The sequence below is a fragment of the Xenia sp. Carnegie-2017 genome, unplaced genomic scaffold (genome assembly GCF_021976095.1).
Source record: "Xenia sp. Carnegie-2017 unplaced genomic scaffold, XeniaSp_v1 HiC_scaffold_20, whole genome shotgun sequence".
Classification (NCBI taxonomy): Eukaryota; Metazoa; Cnidaria; class Anthozoa; order Malacalcyonacea; family Xeniidae; genus Xenia; species Xenia sp. Carnegie-2017.
In genome coordinates, this window is record NW_025813483.1 from 937809 (window position 1) to 952176 (window position 14368).

A 14368-nucleotide genomic window follows, 5' to 3' on the forward strand; every position below is an offset into this window, starting at 1 on the left:
TCATAAATTTCTCTTCGTAAGAATTTTCTCCCACTCGATTGCAATTATCTGCTTCTCTTGTATCATTGGCTTTCATCATTGCTATTTACGGGAACATCATGCACATTACGATTTTCTTTATCTTTAATGAGTTTTTGCTCACGCTGTTTGTTTTTATAGTTATAAAATTTCTGCTCGAGAAATATAACGTCACGACTTTTATCAAATTTCTTCGACATTGGATCAAACACCTTAAACCCTTTCGTCCAATCAGAATAACCTATGAAAATCGTCTTGTGAGACTTTGCATTCAACTTTTTCCTTTGCTCTTTGGGAATGTGCATATTTGTAATGCCGCCAAACACTTTCAGATTACTTACATCAGGTTTCTTCCCAAATAGACACCGATAAGGAGTTATACCGATCAAAGCATTGGTCGGACTTCCATTTCGAAGGTAAGTTGCTGCATTTACAGCTTCAGCCCAGAATTTATTGGGCAAACGTGAGTGAATCAACATACTTCTTGCTGATTCTATTATCGTACGATTCATACGTTCTGCAACTCCGTTATTCTCTGTGTTATACGGAACAGTTGTTTGAAATGTGATACCATTGTCCTTTAAAAACGACTCAAACTCTTTTCATTGATACTCACCACCGTTGTCTGTGCCTATAATTTTAACTTGCTTACCAGAGATATTCTTTGCATAGTTGAAGACTCTTTAAATTTTTCCAAAACTTTATCCTAATATTAACATCTGAGAGTGATTTCTCGATTGCTAAGTTTAATCTGTGCGCATGCGAGTGTACGTAGATTGCAGGTGAGCTGAGGCCCTTTACTTAAGCCTTTTCTTCATGCTCCATCTCTTCCATATAACCTAATTCATTAGACATCTTTTTAGCTTTTTATTAATTGCCTATGCAAACGACCTAATGGAGTTAAGCTCAAATGCCCGACTGTCACTCAAACTTCCGTGGCTTCTTTGCCTCTTCTCCAATAAGCCTATGCCACACCCATCATTTTTGTAAGAAACAGACACGTAGTACTGTTTTGTTGATGTAAATGTAAGACAAATTTTTTGAGTTTTCTTGTCATTTTTTAGATTTTTCAAAACAATTTAAGTGTTAGGCACGTTTTAAGAAATAATTATACTTATAAGAATAAACTTAATTCTAGAAGGCAATCAGATGTTTTATAAGAAAAAGGAATTTCTTTACATGCAAAGGTTAAATTAGAGAACACTATGCGTCATATATATTTCTATTGTACAGCTTACTAAGTATTCACTGTATTCATGTAGACTGCTTGCACAAACTTTGTCTGTCAGTTATACAAATTGTTAAACACCTTCCTAAGTGACAATATAACTCATGCCTTCATTTTAATTCCAACATGCAGTGGCGTCGCTAAAGGGGGGCCTGGGAAGGGGGCATGTGCCCACCTAAAAATTGGCTGTGCCCCCAAGCGCCCCCCATTTGAATTTTAGATAAGAGTCTTCATATGCATCATTCAAAACTGAAAAAGAAGCACATGGCAATAAATGTAGCTCTTACGGAATTCGCGCAGCCTTACTGTAAAGAGAAGCATTCTATTAGCTGTGCCGACTAGTTTGCGTTGCATTTACCCTTTCTGGGTTGTTAGCCAGGTGGTAAAGATTTTAATTCCTTAAAAATTAAAAAAAAACAATAATTCTAGAATAATTTAGATCTCTAGTGGGCAAGGAAGAACAAGTACTTCTGTGATGCTTATCTTCAACCACATTACACCATATCATAAAATTTGTATGAGATCGTGGACAAGTATACTCGTAGACCCAAATTTGTAGACACAAAAATACAAATATAGCAATGACTATGAGTAAGGCTCACAAAAATACTTCAATTCTGGAAGTATTATAATATGAAAACAATTCATTAAAATCAATAATCAATCTACGTAACGTTATAACACAAAGAATGTACAAATCTGCCAAGGTTAAACTGGGAAGTTAAAAAATTGAAACTATTCATGTTGTGATAAATATGTCAAACATTTTCCAGTGTAGAAGCAATTTTTAGGGCCATTTCGCTAGGGACTGACGTGGTACAAAATTTGTGCCCACCCACTCGCAAAATCCTGGCGACGCCACTACCAAAATCTAGCCAAATACCTAAATGCAGGAAAACTAAAAAATCTAATTGCGTTGATTTCAACTGCCATCCTCGATATTCATTTACATGTACAAGTAAAACTGTAACATTACGTAGCTATGTTTGATCTGCAACAATTTTAGTTGTCTATAAATTCTAATTAAGCAAACAATTTATGTTAATATTAATAATTTTATGACCCTTAGATGCAGTCAAGAGAAAAAATTAATAACTTCTATCTGCGAGAAATACTTACAGATGTTTCAAAGAAACTTGCTGATCTTTTTGTCCAAGAATGGAACACTCGTTACAAAGAATCTCTCGGAGTATGGGAAAATACAAACGTTAGTGGTCAGAAGTTGTTCAATATTGAAAAAACAAAAAAGAAACCTCATGACAAACATATTCTGTCAAATTTCCTATATGGTGACACTAGTAAGTGGGATTGTACAACGCTATTCGCAGCGATATTGTATTCAAAATCAATTGGAACAAAAATTGATCCAAAAGTTAGAAAAGCTGTGGATGAACTTCGTAAAGTAAGAAACAAACTCGCCTTTAATGATGATGGAAAAGTATCTGATATCGAATTTCACACAATGGTTTGCGATATTGAAAAGTCATTTCAAGATCTAGGACTTTCATTCACTGAAATTAATGAAATAAAAAGTCAACGAAACAGATTTAGTTCTTTTCAAGTACTTCCTTGCAAAGCAAATCACGATGTGGTTAAACGTACAGAATTACTTAATCAAATCACAGCAGATCTCAATAACTTGCGCAGTACTAACAATAATGAACTAACATATTACTATATTTCTGGTAATCCTGGCAGTGGTAAATCTCAATTGGCCAGACAAATTTGCGAAGAAGTGTATAACTCGTTTGACTGGGAAAAGAATACGACATTTGTAATGACACTCGAAGGAATTCATATTGACTCTCTTTTGAAAACTTATGCTGAACTTTGCCAAAGATTAAACAATGATAAAACTGTCATTGAAAATATTTTAAAAAAAGCAAAAAGCAGCGAAGACAAAATCAAAGATTTTCAATTATTGCTGAAACAACAACTGAAATCATGGCAAACATGGTGGATTGTTGTAGATAACGTGGTTGAACTTGATAAAATTTATCCATTATTACCTCGAGTTGGTGATCATAGCTGGAAAAATGGACAAATTATAGTAACTGTCCAAGATACAGATGCTATACCACCAGATGGAAATCTAAATAAACACATTTCAGTTAGTCATGGTATGAACAATGAAGAATGTCTACAACTTCTGTCTGTCTTTTCTGATATTCATGATAAAGATGGAAAACTTTTAAAGGATTTATCAGACAAATTAGATCGTCAACCGTTGCACCTGGCAAATGCTGCTTTCTACGTAGGTAGTGTAAAAAGTGTAAATCCGACATTCACGTGGGAGCAATATTTTGATATGCTGAATGAAGGAGAGCGACAGAAGATGGATGGCTATTTTCAAAAAATAAACCCAGCTTACTTAGGAATGAAAACTGTTATGTTAGCAGTACAAAAAAATGCTGAAGAATCCAACTTGTTGGAACATGTTTTTAAACTTTTCTCGATGATATCTTTCGATCCCTTACCACAAGATGTTATAATACATTTTATTAAAAGCATTGATCAACATAAGTCTGCAGAAGATATATGCCTTCAATTAAAGCATTGTTCTTTATTTCTTAAAACGGAAAACAACGACATCCGCCTGCACAGCTTTGTACACGAAGCCATCAAAAATTATTCATCGCAGACCTTTGGCTGTAAACAAAACGAGAATAATTCTAAAAAGTCTGCAGCTGATCTTGCCTGTCAAGTTGCTTGGGCATTAAATCATTTTGAAGACAGAGAAGATGAAATCAAAATAATTCCACATCTAATTAAATTCATAACAAATTCATCATTTCAACATTTCCTAAATAAGTTGATCGATGTAAAATTATCAAAACAAAAACTTGATGAAAACAATTGGAAAATTGCCAAATATTTTGTAGATGTATTGGTAAGGTTTTGCAACTATAAACTTGCAACTAAAGTACTATATCAAATTACAGAAATTCAAACTAAAGTGTTAGGTGTTGATCATATTGATGTTTCATATTCGTACAACGAGCTAGGTGTCTTGCTTTGGAAGGATGGAGAACATGAAAATGCTAAAGATTTTCTTGAGCGAGCAATGGAAATTCAAGCAGAAACACTTGGACCTGACCATGTTAATGTTGCGACAATGTACAACAATCTTGGTTCGGTTTACAGAGATATGGGAGTGTACAAAAAAGCAAAAGATTTTCATGAACAAGCGATGAAAATTCAAACAAAAGCATATGGACCTGACCATGTTAACAATGCGACAACGTACAACAATCTGGGTTTGGTTTACAGTAAAATAGGAGAGTACGAAAAAGCAAAAGATTTTCATGAACAAGCGATAAAAATTCAAACAAAAGCATTTGGACCTGACTATGTTAACAATGCGACAACGTACAACAATCTGGGTTTGGTTTACAGTGAAATGGGCGAGTACGAAAAAGCAAAAAATTTTTACGAACGAGCGATGGAAATTCAAACAAAAACATTTGGACTTGACCATGTTAATATTGCAACAACGTACAACAATCTGGGTTTGGTTTACAGTAAAATAGGAGAGTATGAAAATGCGAAGCATTTTTGCATACGAGCGATGGAAATTCAAGCGAAAGCATTTGGACCTGACCACGTTAACAATGCGACAACGTACAATAATATGGGTTTTGTTTACAGTAAAATGGGAGAGTACGAAAAAGCAAAAGATTTTTATGAACGAGCGATAGAAATTCAAACAAAAGCATTTGGACCTGACCATGTTAACAATGCGACAACGTACAACAATCTGGGTTTGGTTTACGATGATATGGTAGAGTACGAAAAAGCAAAAGATTTTTATGAACGAGCGATGGAGATTGAAACGAAAGCATTTGGACCTGACCATGGTAATATTGCGACAACGTACAAAAATCTCGGTGTGGTTTACAGTAAAATGGGAGAGTACGAAAAGGCAAAAGGTTTTTACGAAAGAGCGATAAAAATTCAAACTAAAATATTTGGTCCTCATTATGTCGATATTGCAACAACGTGCAGCAACCTAGGTTGGGTTTACTTTTCTGAAAAACTTTATGAAAAAGCTCAACGCCTTTACGAACGAGCTTTAGATATCCAGACAAAGGTTTTTGGTTATAGCCATGGTAACACAGCTACAACGTACAACAACTTAGGCTCAGTTCATCTCGCCATGGGAGAATACGCTAAAGCAAAAGAATCGATTGAACAGGCCGTAGAAATTCAAACTAAAGCTTTTGGTTCTGACCACGTATATGTTGCTGCAATGTACAACAACTTGAATTTGGTTTACATGAAATTGGAAAAGTGCAATGAAGCAAAAGATTTGTACAAAAAGACTTTAGATATTGGCGATAAAGCTGAAATTATTGATACAGTTGCAACTTTCAACAACTCAGGCTGTGCTTTTAGTAACTTTAAAGAATATGAGATGTCGATTCATAATATTGGAAAAGCTTTAGGAATCGAAACAAAGGTATTTCCTACAGATCAGTTCAACAACGCTACAGTCTTGCAAAATTTGATTTTCGCTTACGATGCAACTAAAGAAAATGACAAAGCTGAAAATTTGTTGAAACGAGCTTTAAAATTTGGAATTGGCAAATCTTTTTCGTCTGCTGAAGAAATTACCAAAGAAGTTGATTCATGCAACTTTATCGACAGTATCAAATTATTGCCAGGTATGCAAAAAATCTTGTATGTAGTATTTAACTATTGTTGTATAGCATTTTTTCGTAAATGCAAATTTACAATAAAAGTTTTTGAAAGGACATCAGTTTTACAATTTCCATCGAAACAAATGACAGTATTTCTAAAAACAAATTTTTGCACGGTTATAAATTGTACAGACACTTTTTGTTAATGTATACTAATAAAGAAGATAAGTAAATTCCATTGTTTGGTATATACAAATTTGCAGTCAAAAATTTTCCAACTTTAAAAGGACATCAATTTTACGAATTTTTTTATTTCAATCATAACATTTCTTTCTTGAAACAAATGATAGTATTTCTAAACAAAAATTTATGTAGCGTAATAAATTGTTGCAGACAGCAATTTACCGTTATGAATATTGGGAATTTATAATAATCAAATCATACTTTTGCGTGGAATATATTTTCCTGCACAAGAAATATATTTACTTATCATAAATAAGCGCATGTTGGGAATAATGTCATATTGTACGAATTATTGTTTAGATTTTGCAACAGATGAGTTTTTCAAAAGTTCAATTTTACATGCTCAAGAAAAAAGAAAACAAGGTAACTATTTATATGGTTTTTTAACGATTTAACTGATGATGTTAAAGATTAGAAATTTGACTAGGTCATATTTTAAATGCAGTTTTTTTTATTAATGAATGAAAAGATTTCTATGGAAAGATTTAAGTATGTATAGGCTATCGTCTTAGACATTTTGCACACCTTGCTCATTAAAACAACAGTTTACTCGTTATGATTGGATTATGTAATCGCAGTGTTTCCAATATCAAGTGTAAAACTACTGCACTGTCCTCAATATATTAGGTCAAGCAATACCAAAGTACATCCGATTGACTGTAATGGTCTGAAACTGGAAGTAGTTATACTTTAATCCTGTAAATAGCACACATTGATGCACTATGGCACTTTTTGGCAACCATGATCTTTTTAATATGTAGCTAATTTGTCTACGATTAATGTTTTTATTTTTAAACCTTATTCCTCGTTTTTAGTATTTACAAAATTACTTTTACATGGTTTTATTCATGTTATTGGTTATTATGCCATAAATTGCTTTCATGAAGAAATTATGCATATTTACAAAATCCACCACTATAGACCACCTAAAAACATCGTAAAATAATTATCACGTAGTTGCTTTAATTTAGAAAGAGACATCGACTGTACAATGAAAGCAATGGCAGATTTAGCTCTTACTGTGGACACATCTGTGGATGCTGCCACCGAAATGAAGAAACCTGAAACATCTCTTGGTGATGAGGTAGAGGATGACGACGAATTCTTTGAGAAGAATTTTCTTGACGAAGATTGCGGTATTCGAGATGATGTTCGTAAATTATTAAAAAGGTTTGTCTCAAAGATATTTACCCCACTTCCTCTAGAAATGTTGACTTAAAGAGCACAAACGGTCCAGGTCACTATAACCTATGTAATTTCAAAAATGAAAAAAATTGTACACTAGTTTATACACGACACAATAGCTACATTTTTTTCAAAGAAACTGAACAGTGTCAAATAGTTGTGAGAACTAGTTACTTGCGCTAAATTTTTACTAGCCATTCATGATGGCGAATACTCTCATCAATACAATATTTAGATATTTTTCCATACAATGTTCTCTTCTCTTTTATATAGTTAAAGTTGGACTTTTTAGCATTCTAGCCAAAAAAACCCACGTCGTATTGAAAGGATGCTTATTAACTATGCTAAATAAAGTCACGCGTAATTTAAATCCTTCTGTGTTCACTGATTTTGACTTTTTTCCTGTGAACTAAGAATCAAGTTGCAAATTTCAATCGGTACTAACATTAAAAACAACATGACTTAGTGCTACGTTCACCTCTGAACAACTTTTACTTATTCTATCATTAATTTGATTTTAGCATTTTCAATAAATGACAGGAAAATTGTTAAACATAATCTAATTAATACATGTTGCTTTTGTTGTATCTAATTTATTGAATATTATTATATATTATGTAGTTTTCCTTGGATATGTGGTGGATATGGTGTACGATGGGAACCCTATCTATCTTTGTATGTGACTGTGGCAGCTGAAAGACAAAATGATGAAGATGCATTAAGAAAGGAAATTGATGAAAAATTTGGATGGAAAGCTTCTCGTTACTTTGAATTTAAACCAGAACCAAAAGAAAAATCACAGTTTCGATTGTTGTCAGACCTTAGAGTAGAAAAAAGAGAAAACGGTCCTAATCCAATGCGTAAAAAGAAGGACAAAAAAAAGATTCATGAAGCAATGGCAAAAGGTTCTGTCACAATGTTTTGTAACACAGACAAGAAACACTACGCTTTGACTTGTTTTCACAATTCATGCATCACTGACCGACAAGCCGCTGGTATCGAATTTAATTTTTCGCACATCTGGGAAGATATAAAACAATTATGCGAGAGAATTTCTAGAAGAGAAATCCCAGATGAAAATAGATATTATTACTTTCCGCTTATGGGTAAAGAAATAAAACTTGGAGCTCCTTGTTTTCGATCATTTAATGAAAACACTGACATCATGGCCATTGAAGTGATTGATTGTAAAAAGATTACTCGCACCCCTTTCGTAATCACGGAGACTGATTGGAAAACAGTTAAAAATCAACTAAAGAAAGGAAATGCTAAGGTTCAGAAACGTGTTGGAGGCGCTTTAGGAAAAATTTTTGACATTAGCTATTCATACTTATGCAAAGAAACCGGATGTGACATCTTCAGCAACGTTATCACCATTGAATGCGAATGTCCTTTTCTTAAAGATGGAGATTCTGGAATGTTAATATATTTCTACAATGAAGACACAGAAAAACACATACCTCTGGGTTATGGAGTCAGCGAACATAAAAAAGATGATGGAAAAATTGTCTATTTAGCATTTAGATTGGACGTCGCATTGAAAAATCTAAACTTAAAAAAATGTCGTTGGTACTTGCAGGCATAAAGAGTGATCTTGGACTTATTTAATGAAGTTTGGATTGAGAATAGTTTATATTCATGTTTTTATTAGTTGCGAAAGTACTTTTTCGTATTCACATACATTGATTTAGGTTTATTGTGTTTATTAATTACTTATTTCACTTTGTTTTCTTATTATCATCATTTTGGTGTCATTGGTGAAATGTTCATTTTCACTGTCACTTGTATTCATTATTCACATATTTAATGCACAATTTTTGTTATTATAATTTATATTTTTCTTCCCAAATCCATAATTTTCTCTGTAAATTTATGATTGGAGTTGAAATTACGAAATCTTAAATGAATTTCAGTTGGTCAAAGTTCAATTTTAGGTGAATGATAAAATTTTACCAGACTCTGACAACTATATTTACCATCTCAAGACTATATCTTCAATGTGTAAGTATTTTCTGCATGGCTATTGTTATAGTTAAGCTAATCATTTTTAAACAAATAATCATTATGTACTCGCCTATAAAAAAAACCCAGTCAAACTGAACACAGCATAAGTTTGCGGAAACAAATTTAAAATAAAAACTATTGTCGTTTGTCTGAATTCCGGAATGTCTTAAGTTTACTAACAAATGAATAAAATATGAACTAAAATTAACAGCCACAGGACTTTCTGCACGTACCGCCGTTTAGTTTAGCTCAGAATGCAACAAAAATGCTCGTATAACATCATCAATCATTTCTTTAACGCTCAACTGGTGGCGGTGTTCAAATTCATTTTTGACCACAATATTTCCATGGGAGAACACGTTCCAAAAAGAATAACGGAGTTTGTCATCATTGAGCGAAACATCTTATGAGTCATCGTTAGAGTACAAGATACAAAATCTTTACACATGTAGATATTAATATTTATTCAATTTTATTAATTCAAAAACGCTGGTTTACAAAGAAAAGGTCTGATTTCAATTCTTGGTGTGCAAGTTAGGCCTGTTTCAAACGTCGAACTTGACATGCACCGAACGCATTAAAAACAAAAGAAAATGAGATGAAATTCCTCATTGTCTTTTGTTTTAAATGCGTTCGGTTCATGTAAAGTTCAACGTTTGAATATAGGCCTTAATTTCAGGCCACTCATGTTGGACGATTTTAATAAAGCATTTTCCTCATTTACAATGCAAATGTCATCAAATATGACGAACATTTCATTGTTCTCTCTCTCCCCAGAGAATGGTTGCACATTACGTATAGAAGGTCCATTTTAAACAAACAGTATTTATTGTATGACACATAACTTCTGACATATGAGATTAGGTTAATGGTAGACAGTCAATTGCACTTACTAGCCAATAGGAGCACTGAGCGGGCTAACTACAGTTATTTAACTACAAAGCACCAAATTTTACAGGTAAATGACATGTACTCCAATCGGAAGTCTTTTATGTACTTCCAAAACTGTGGCCTTTCCTAGGTTTTTCTTGAATCATTCTTGAAACGTATGGGTATTTTTGATGAGAATTTTATCAACATGAAACACCATGTGTTAGTCTTCATGTGTTTTTACTAAACAGTTCACGATCTAGGTTGTTTCGGGCAACCCTTTAAACATAAGTTTATTTGTTAATGGGGATTATTTTCTCTTATATCACAAGTATCAAAACTTTCCTGTTAGTTGTGATAGTCATATTACAAATAAAATGGAAAAAAATGTTGGATGATTGAAAGAATATGACGAAATTAATACAAGGCTTTGATAAACTACATAGCTCTCTACATCCTTTAATGACAATAGTGTGCTATGGTTTCATATAAGTCTCTTCACTTTCTTTTTCACGGCCTTTTGTTTCTCATTAATAAAAAATTGTTTACTGCTTAATTAAGAATTTGCATATGTTCAATGATTGTTAATTTTGTGACTATTTTGCATTGTATCATAAATATAACATTTGAGGATTGTTTGATAGACGACAATATATTCAAATTAGTTCAGACATCCAATTTTTTTATGTTTATAGCTTATTAAATAACATTACATAGTTTTTTATTGGTGGTTAATATGGTGTACGATGGAATCTTCATTTATTTTCATATGTGACAGTTGTAGCAGAAAAACAAAATTCTGAACCGCGTTCAATCTTCCTGTGTTGTGTAATTGAGTTTATAATTAAAACATATGAATGTAGAAGTACTATAAAGAAAAGAAAAAACGTTTTTGAACTTCTAAAGCAAGCATGCCATAATTATGCATTGCAAAATTCAAGTTCTTATACCTTTTTATGAATTTGCTTACATTAGCTACAGATCAAAACTACTGTTATATAACAATCACGTCTTCAAATTGTTTATGCTTCAGACTTCAAAGAAAATCATGCTTGGGCATGATTTACATTAGAAACCAGGATAGCTACAAAAAATTCAAAAAAAATAATAAATTATAGTATTGAAATGCAGTTTAATTTGTCATAGAGATGAATGTTGCATATTCTGCTTATTTTTTCAGAATATTTTTCTGGAAAAGTGAAAGCTCAAATCATCATAAATATTGGTGTAAGATAACAATGAACAAACATTTTTCCTGATCAAGAAGTTTACCACCAACGTAACAAAAATACGAATAATAAATATTGTCTTTGAAGGAAAACGGTGAAGGTAAAGTTAATATTTAAATTCGAATAAGAATTAATTTATGGGTATACAGAGTCGTCAGCAACACAAATAAGTTTTTATTGATTTGTAAATTTGATGCCAGACAAAGTGTGATCATTTTGAAAATGCAAAGAAATTTTTTCTCAAATTTATGTTGCGGTCCATGTATTTAACTCCATTCAGCAGGTGTCTTTATTAAAAAGCTTGTATTAAAAACTTTATTAAAAACTTTTCTTATCCACTAACAATGAACGGAATAAATTTTTCGGACCGGCCAAGTGCCCTGTTTTCCTTAAACTTCCCTGGATGGGTAAGGCCTTTAATGACATCGAGAAGGAAACTAAAAATATTACTGAGAGTTTATTTTTTGCATGCAATGTGTTCTTTATATTCTCAAAAAGAACTATTCTTCCACCCACTTCCAAAGAGTCTCTCCCTGCTCAAATATCAAGCAATGTAGTCTACGAATTTAAATGTGAGTGTGATGCTCACTATGTAGGTAGGACTTCTCAAAGGTTGAGTGAAAGAATAAGACAGCATGTACCAGCTTCTGTCAGGAATAAAACTTTTCCTTTACGACAACTACCAAAACGTAGGTGTAAAAGTGAAAATCCGATTCTATGTGATTCAACGATTGGAAAACATCTTTTAAGCAACACTCGCTGTGCCAATGCTTATTGTGATGAAAACTTTAAAATTATTAAAAATTGTCGCTCGTTATTCCAGCTACGTGTCATGGGTTCGCTATTAATTAAATTGACTGATCCTGTCCTTTGCCGACAAAAGGATTACGTGTTTAATCTGTTTCTGTTTTAAGTGTCATCTCTAAAAATAGGGATGACATTGACCTTTTGTAACATTATAAATATAGCATGATTTGGAGGTTCGCATTTAGCAAACGTTGACACCTGACGAGTAGTCTGCCGAAATGCATAGTGTCTCTTTCTAGCTGTAAATAACGGTTCCTTTGAATTGTTGGGTTAGTGTTCTGGTTAAAACAGTTCTTTTAAGAACTATTACATTGTTATTATCACTATTCACCATGGTATTTGTTATTTTGAAATCCATCTTAAAGCTTGAAGCTTAAATTCAAATAATGTGTAGGCAATATTATTGGCAGTTTAAATTTTTTGATAACTGCAGTTCCTTACAATTCTTTTTCAAAAACTGCATGGCAACAAAAGATCCTTTGATGTACAATGTATGCGAAACAAAGTAACGGACGTAGACAACTTCGTTCGTACAGCTTCAACGTTTGTACCGTACGACAACAACTGTTTTTTCACAAGGAAAACAACCGGACACATTTTTTGTCAGTAGTGGTTCGTATAGCTCATTCGACTTTGCTCAAGATGCTAATCTCGTACAGGTACCTCGTTGGTAATGTCGTACAGGTACCAAGTTGGACATTCAGCATTTTCAGAATAATCTATGATGAATATCGAGATCAACATCGACGGGAACGACGTTTGACCGACGATGAAGACAATGATGAAGATCTTACTCTATTTGATGCCATCAATAAAATTCCAATTACAGACAAACCTTTACATATCGGTACCGGTCCATTGTTTATAAGTTATCCGTATAACGATACTAAAAAGTTGGGAAATCAACTCAATCAACACTATAAAGCGCTACTCAAACACAATAGGGATACGGATGTCACATCGTTGTTTAAAGATGTGAGCGTTGACGAAACGCTGATTTTGATGTTTACATGCAACAACAATGATGTGAGCGTTATCACCTTGAAACATTTTAATCGCACATGTGCTGTTTACGCTTTGTACCATAAAATAAGTCTTTTTACACGAAGAACCTCGGGGAAAATTATCCTGAGATCGATACTCCACTATAGAACACAAACACGAATGCGGCAGTCACCTTCAATATTCTAAAGCATGGAGAATTTTTAGATATTGATCATAATGTTGTCATTTTTGATACACCTACCCATATTGGAAACAAAGATTATGAAGGACCATTTGCTGATTTCGATTATAAAAAAATTGATAAGCCTTTTAATCAACGCTACAAGGAACCAACAGGCACCAATGTTAGTCATGATGTCACCGCGCGATTTGACGATGCTGGTATTCAAGTGGGTGAGAATACTTTATTGCAATTTACAAGTGATAATGCTGATATGCGTACAACTATCATAGTTCATAACTTCAAAACATGGATGGTGTTTGCAGAAACAAGTAAATTCGGTATATTCACACGTGAAACATTGGACAACATTTTGATTGAAAGAGTTGCTTTGAGGGGTACCGATCCTGTGAAAGCTCGAGTGACGTTCAACATTTACAAATAGGACAATTTTGTTTCGACCACGGAAAAACATCCCATCAGAATTAACAACAAACCAACACATAACGATGCGAATCAATTGGGAAATCCATTTAATCAACGCTATGCTCTCTTCGCGCAGAAGAATGCGGAAGTTGACGTCACCACCTTCTTTTCAAGCTTAAGCGATGGAGAACGGGTTTTGCTACAATTTACATCTGCGAATAAAGGATTAAGAGTCGTTCATATCATTCACGATGGAATAGAATGTGCAGCGTTTGTAGAAACAAGCAATCTTGGCATATTCAATTGTAGAACAAATGGAGCAATTAAATTTAAAGAAATAGGAAACACGAGTTTTAATTGTGGCGGAACTTACGTTACCTTTAACATTTTCAAATTACGATAACTTCACGATATTCTCCTGGATACGGATATTCTTGGTGGACCCACCCACCTTGGTGATAAAGAGTCTTTTGCTGATTTCAAATACAGTAAATATGGAAATCCGTTCAATGAACGTAATGCCATTAGATTGGGTAACGACAGATAGGTTGAT

At 33.3% G+C, this 14368-nt stretch overlaps 1 protein-coding gene and 1 long non-coding RNA gene across 2 annotated transcripts; one reads left to right on the forward strand and one right to left on the reverse strand.

The window, feature by feature from the left end:
• The first annotated feature begins 5096 nt into the window (after positions 1 to 5096).
• Positions 5097 to 9221, forward strand: LOC124443338. The gene is made up of 4 exons (XM_046993838.1): positions 5097 to 5910; positions 6430 to 6492; positions 7101 to 7299; positions 7936 to 9221. Exons 1-4 carry the CDS (start codon positions 5151 to 5153, stop codon positions 8897 to 8899), a joined length of 1986 nt encoding a protein of 661 aa, XP_046849794.1. The 5' UTR covers positions 5097 to 5150; the 3' UTR covers positions 8900 to 9221.
• Positions 9222 to 10821: 1600 nt separating this feature from the next.
• Positions 10822 to 14368, reverse strand: LOC124442578. Its single transcript, XR_006947298.1, has 2 exons — positions 14194 to 14368; positions 10822 to 11272 (listed from the first exon to the last, which is right to left on the reverse strand). It is a non-coding gene; the product is annotated as an uncharacterized LOC124442578 (long non-coding RNA).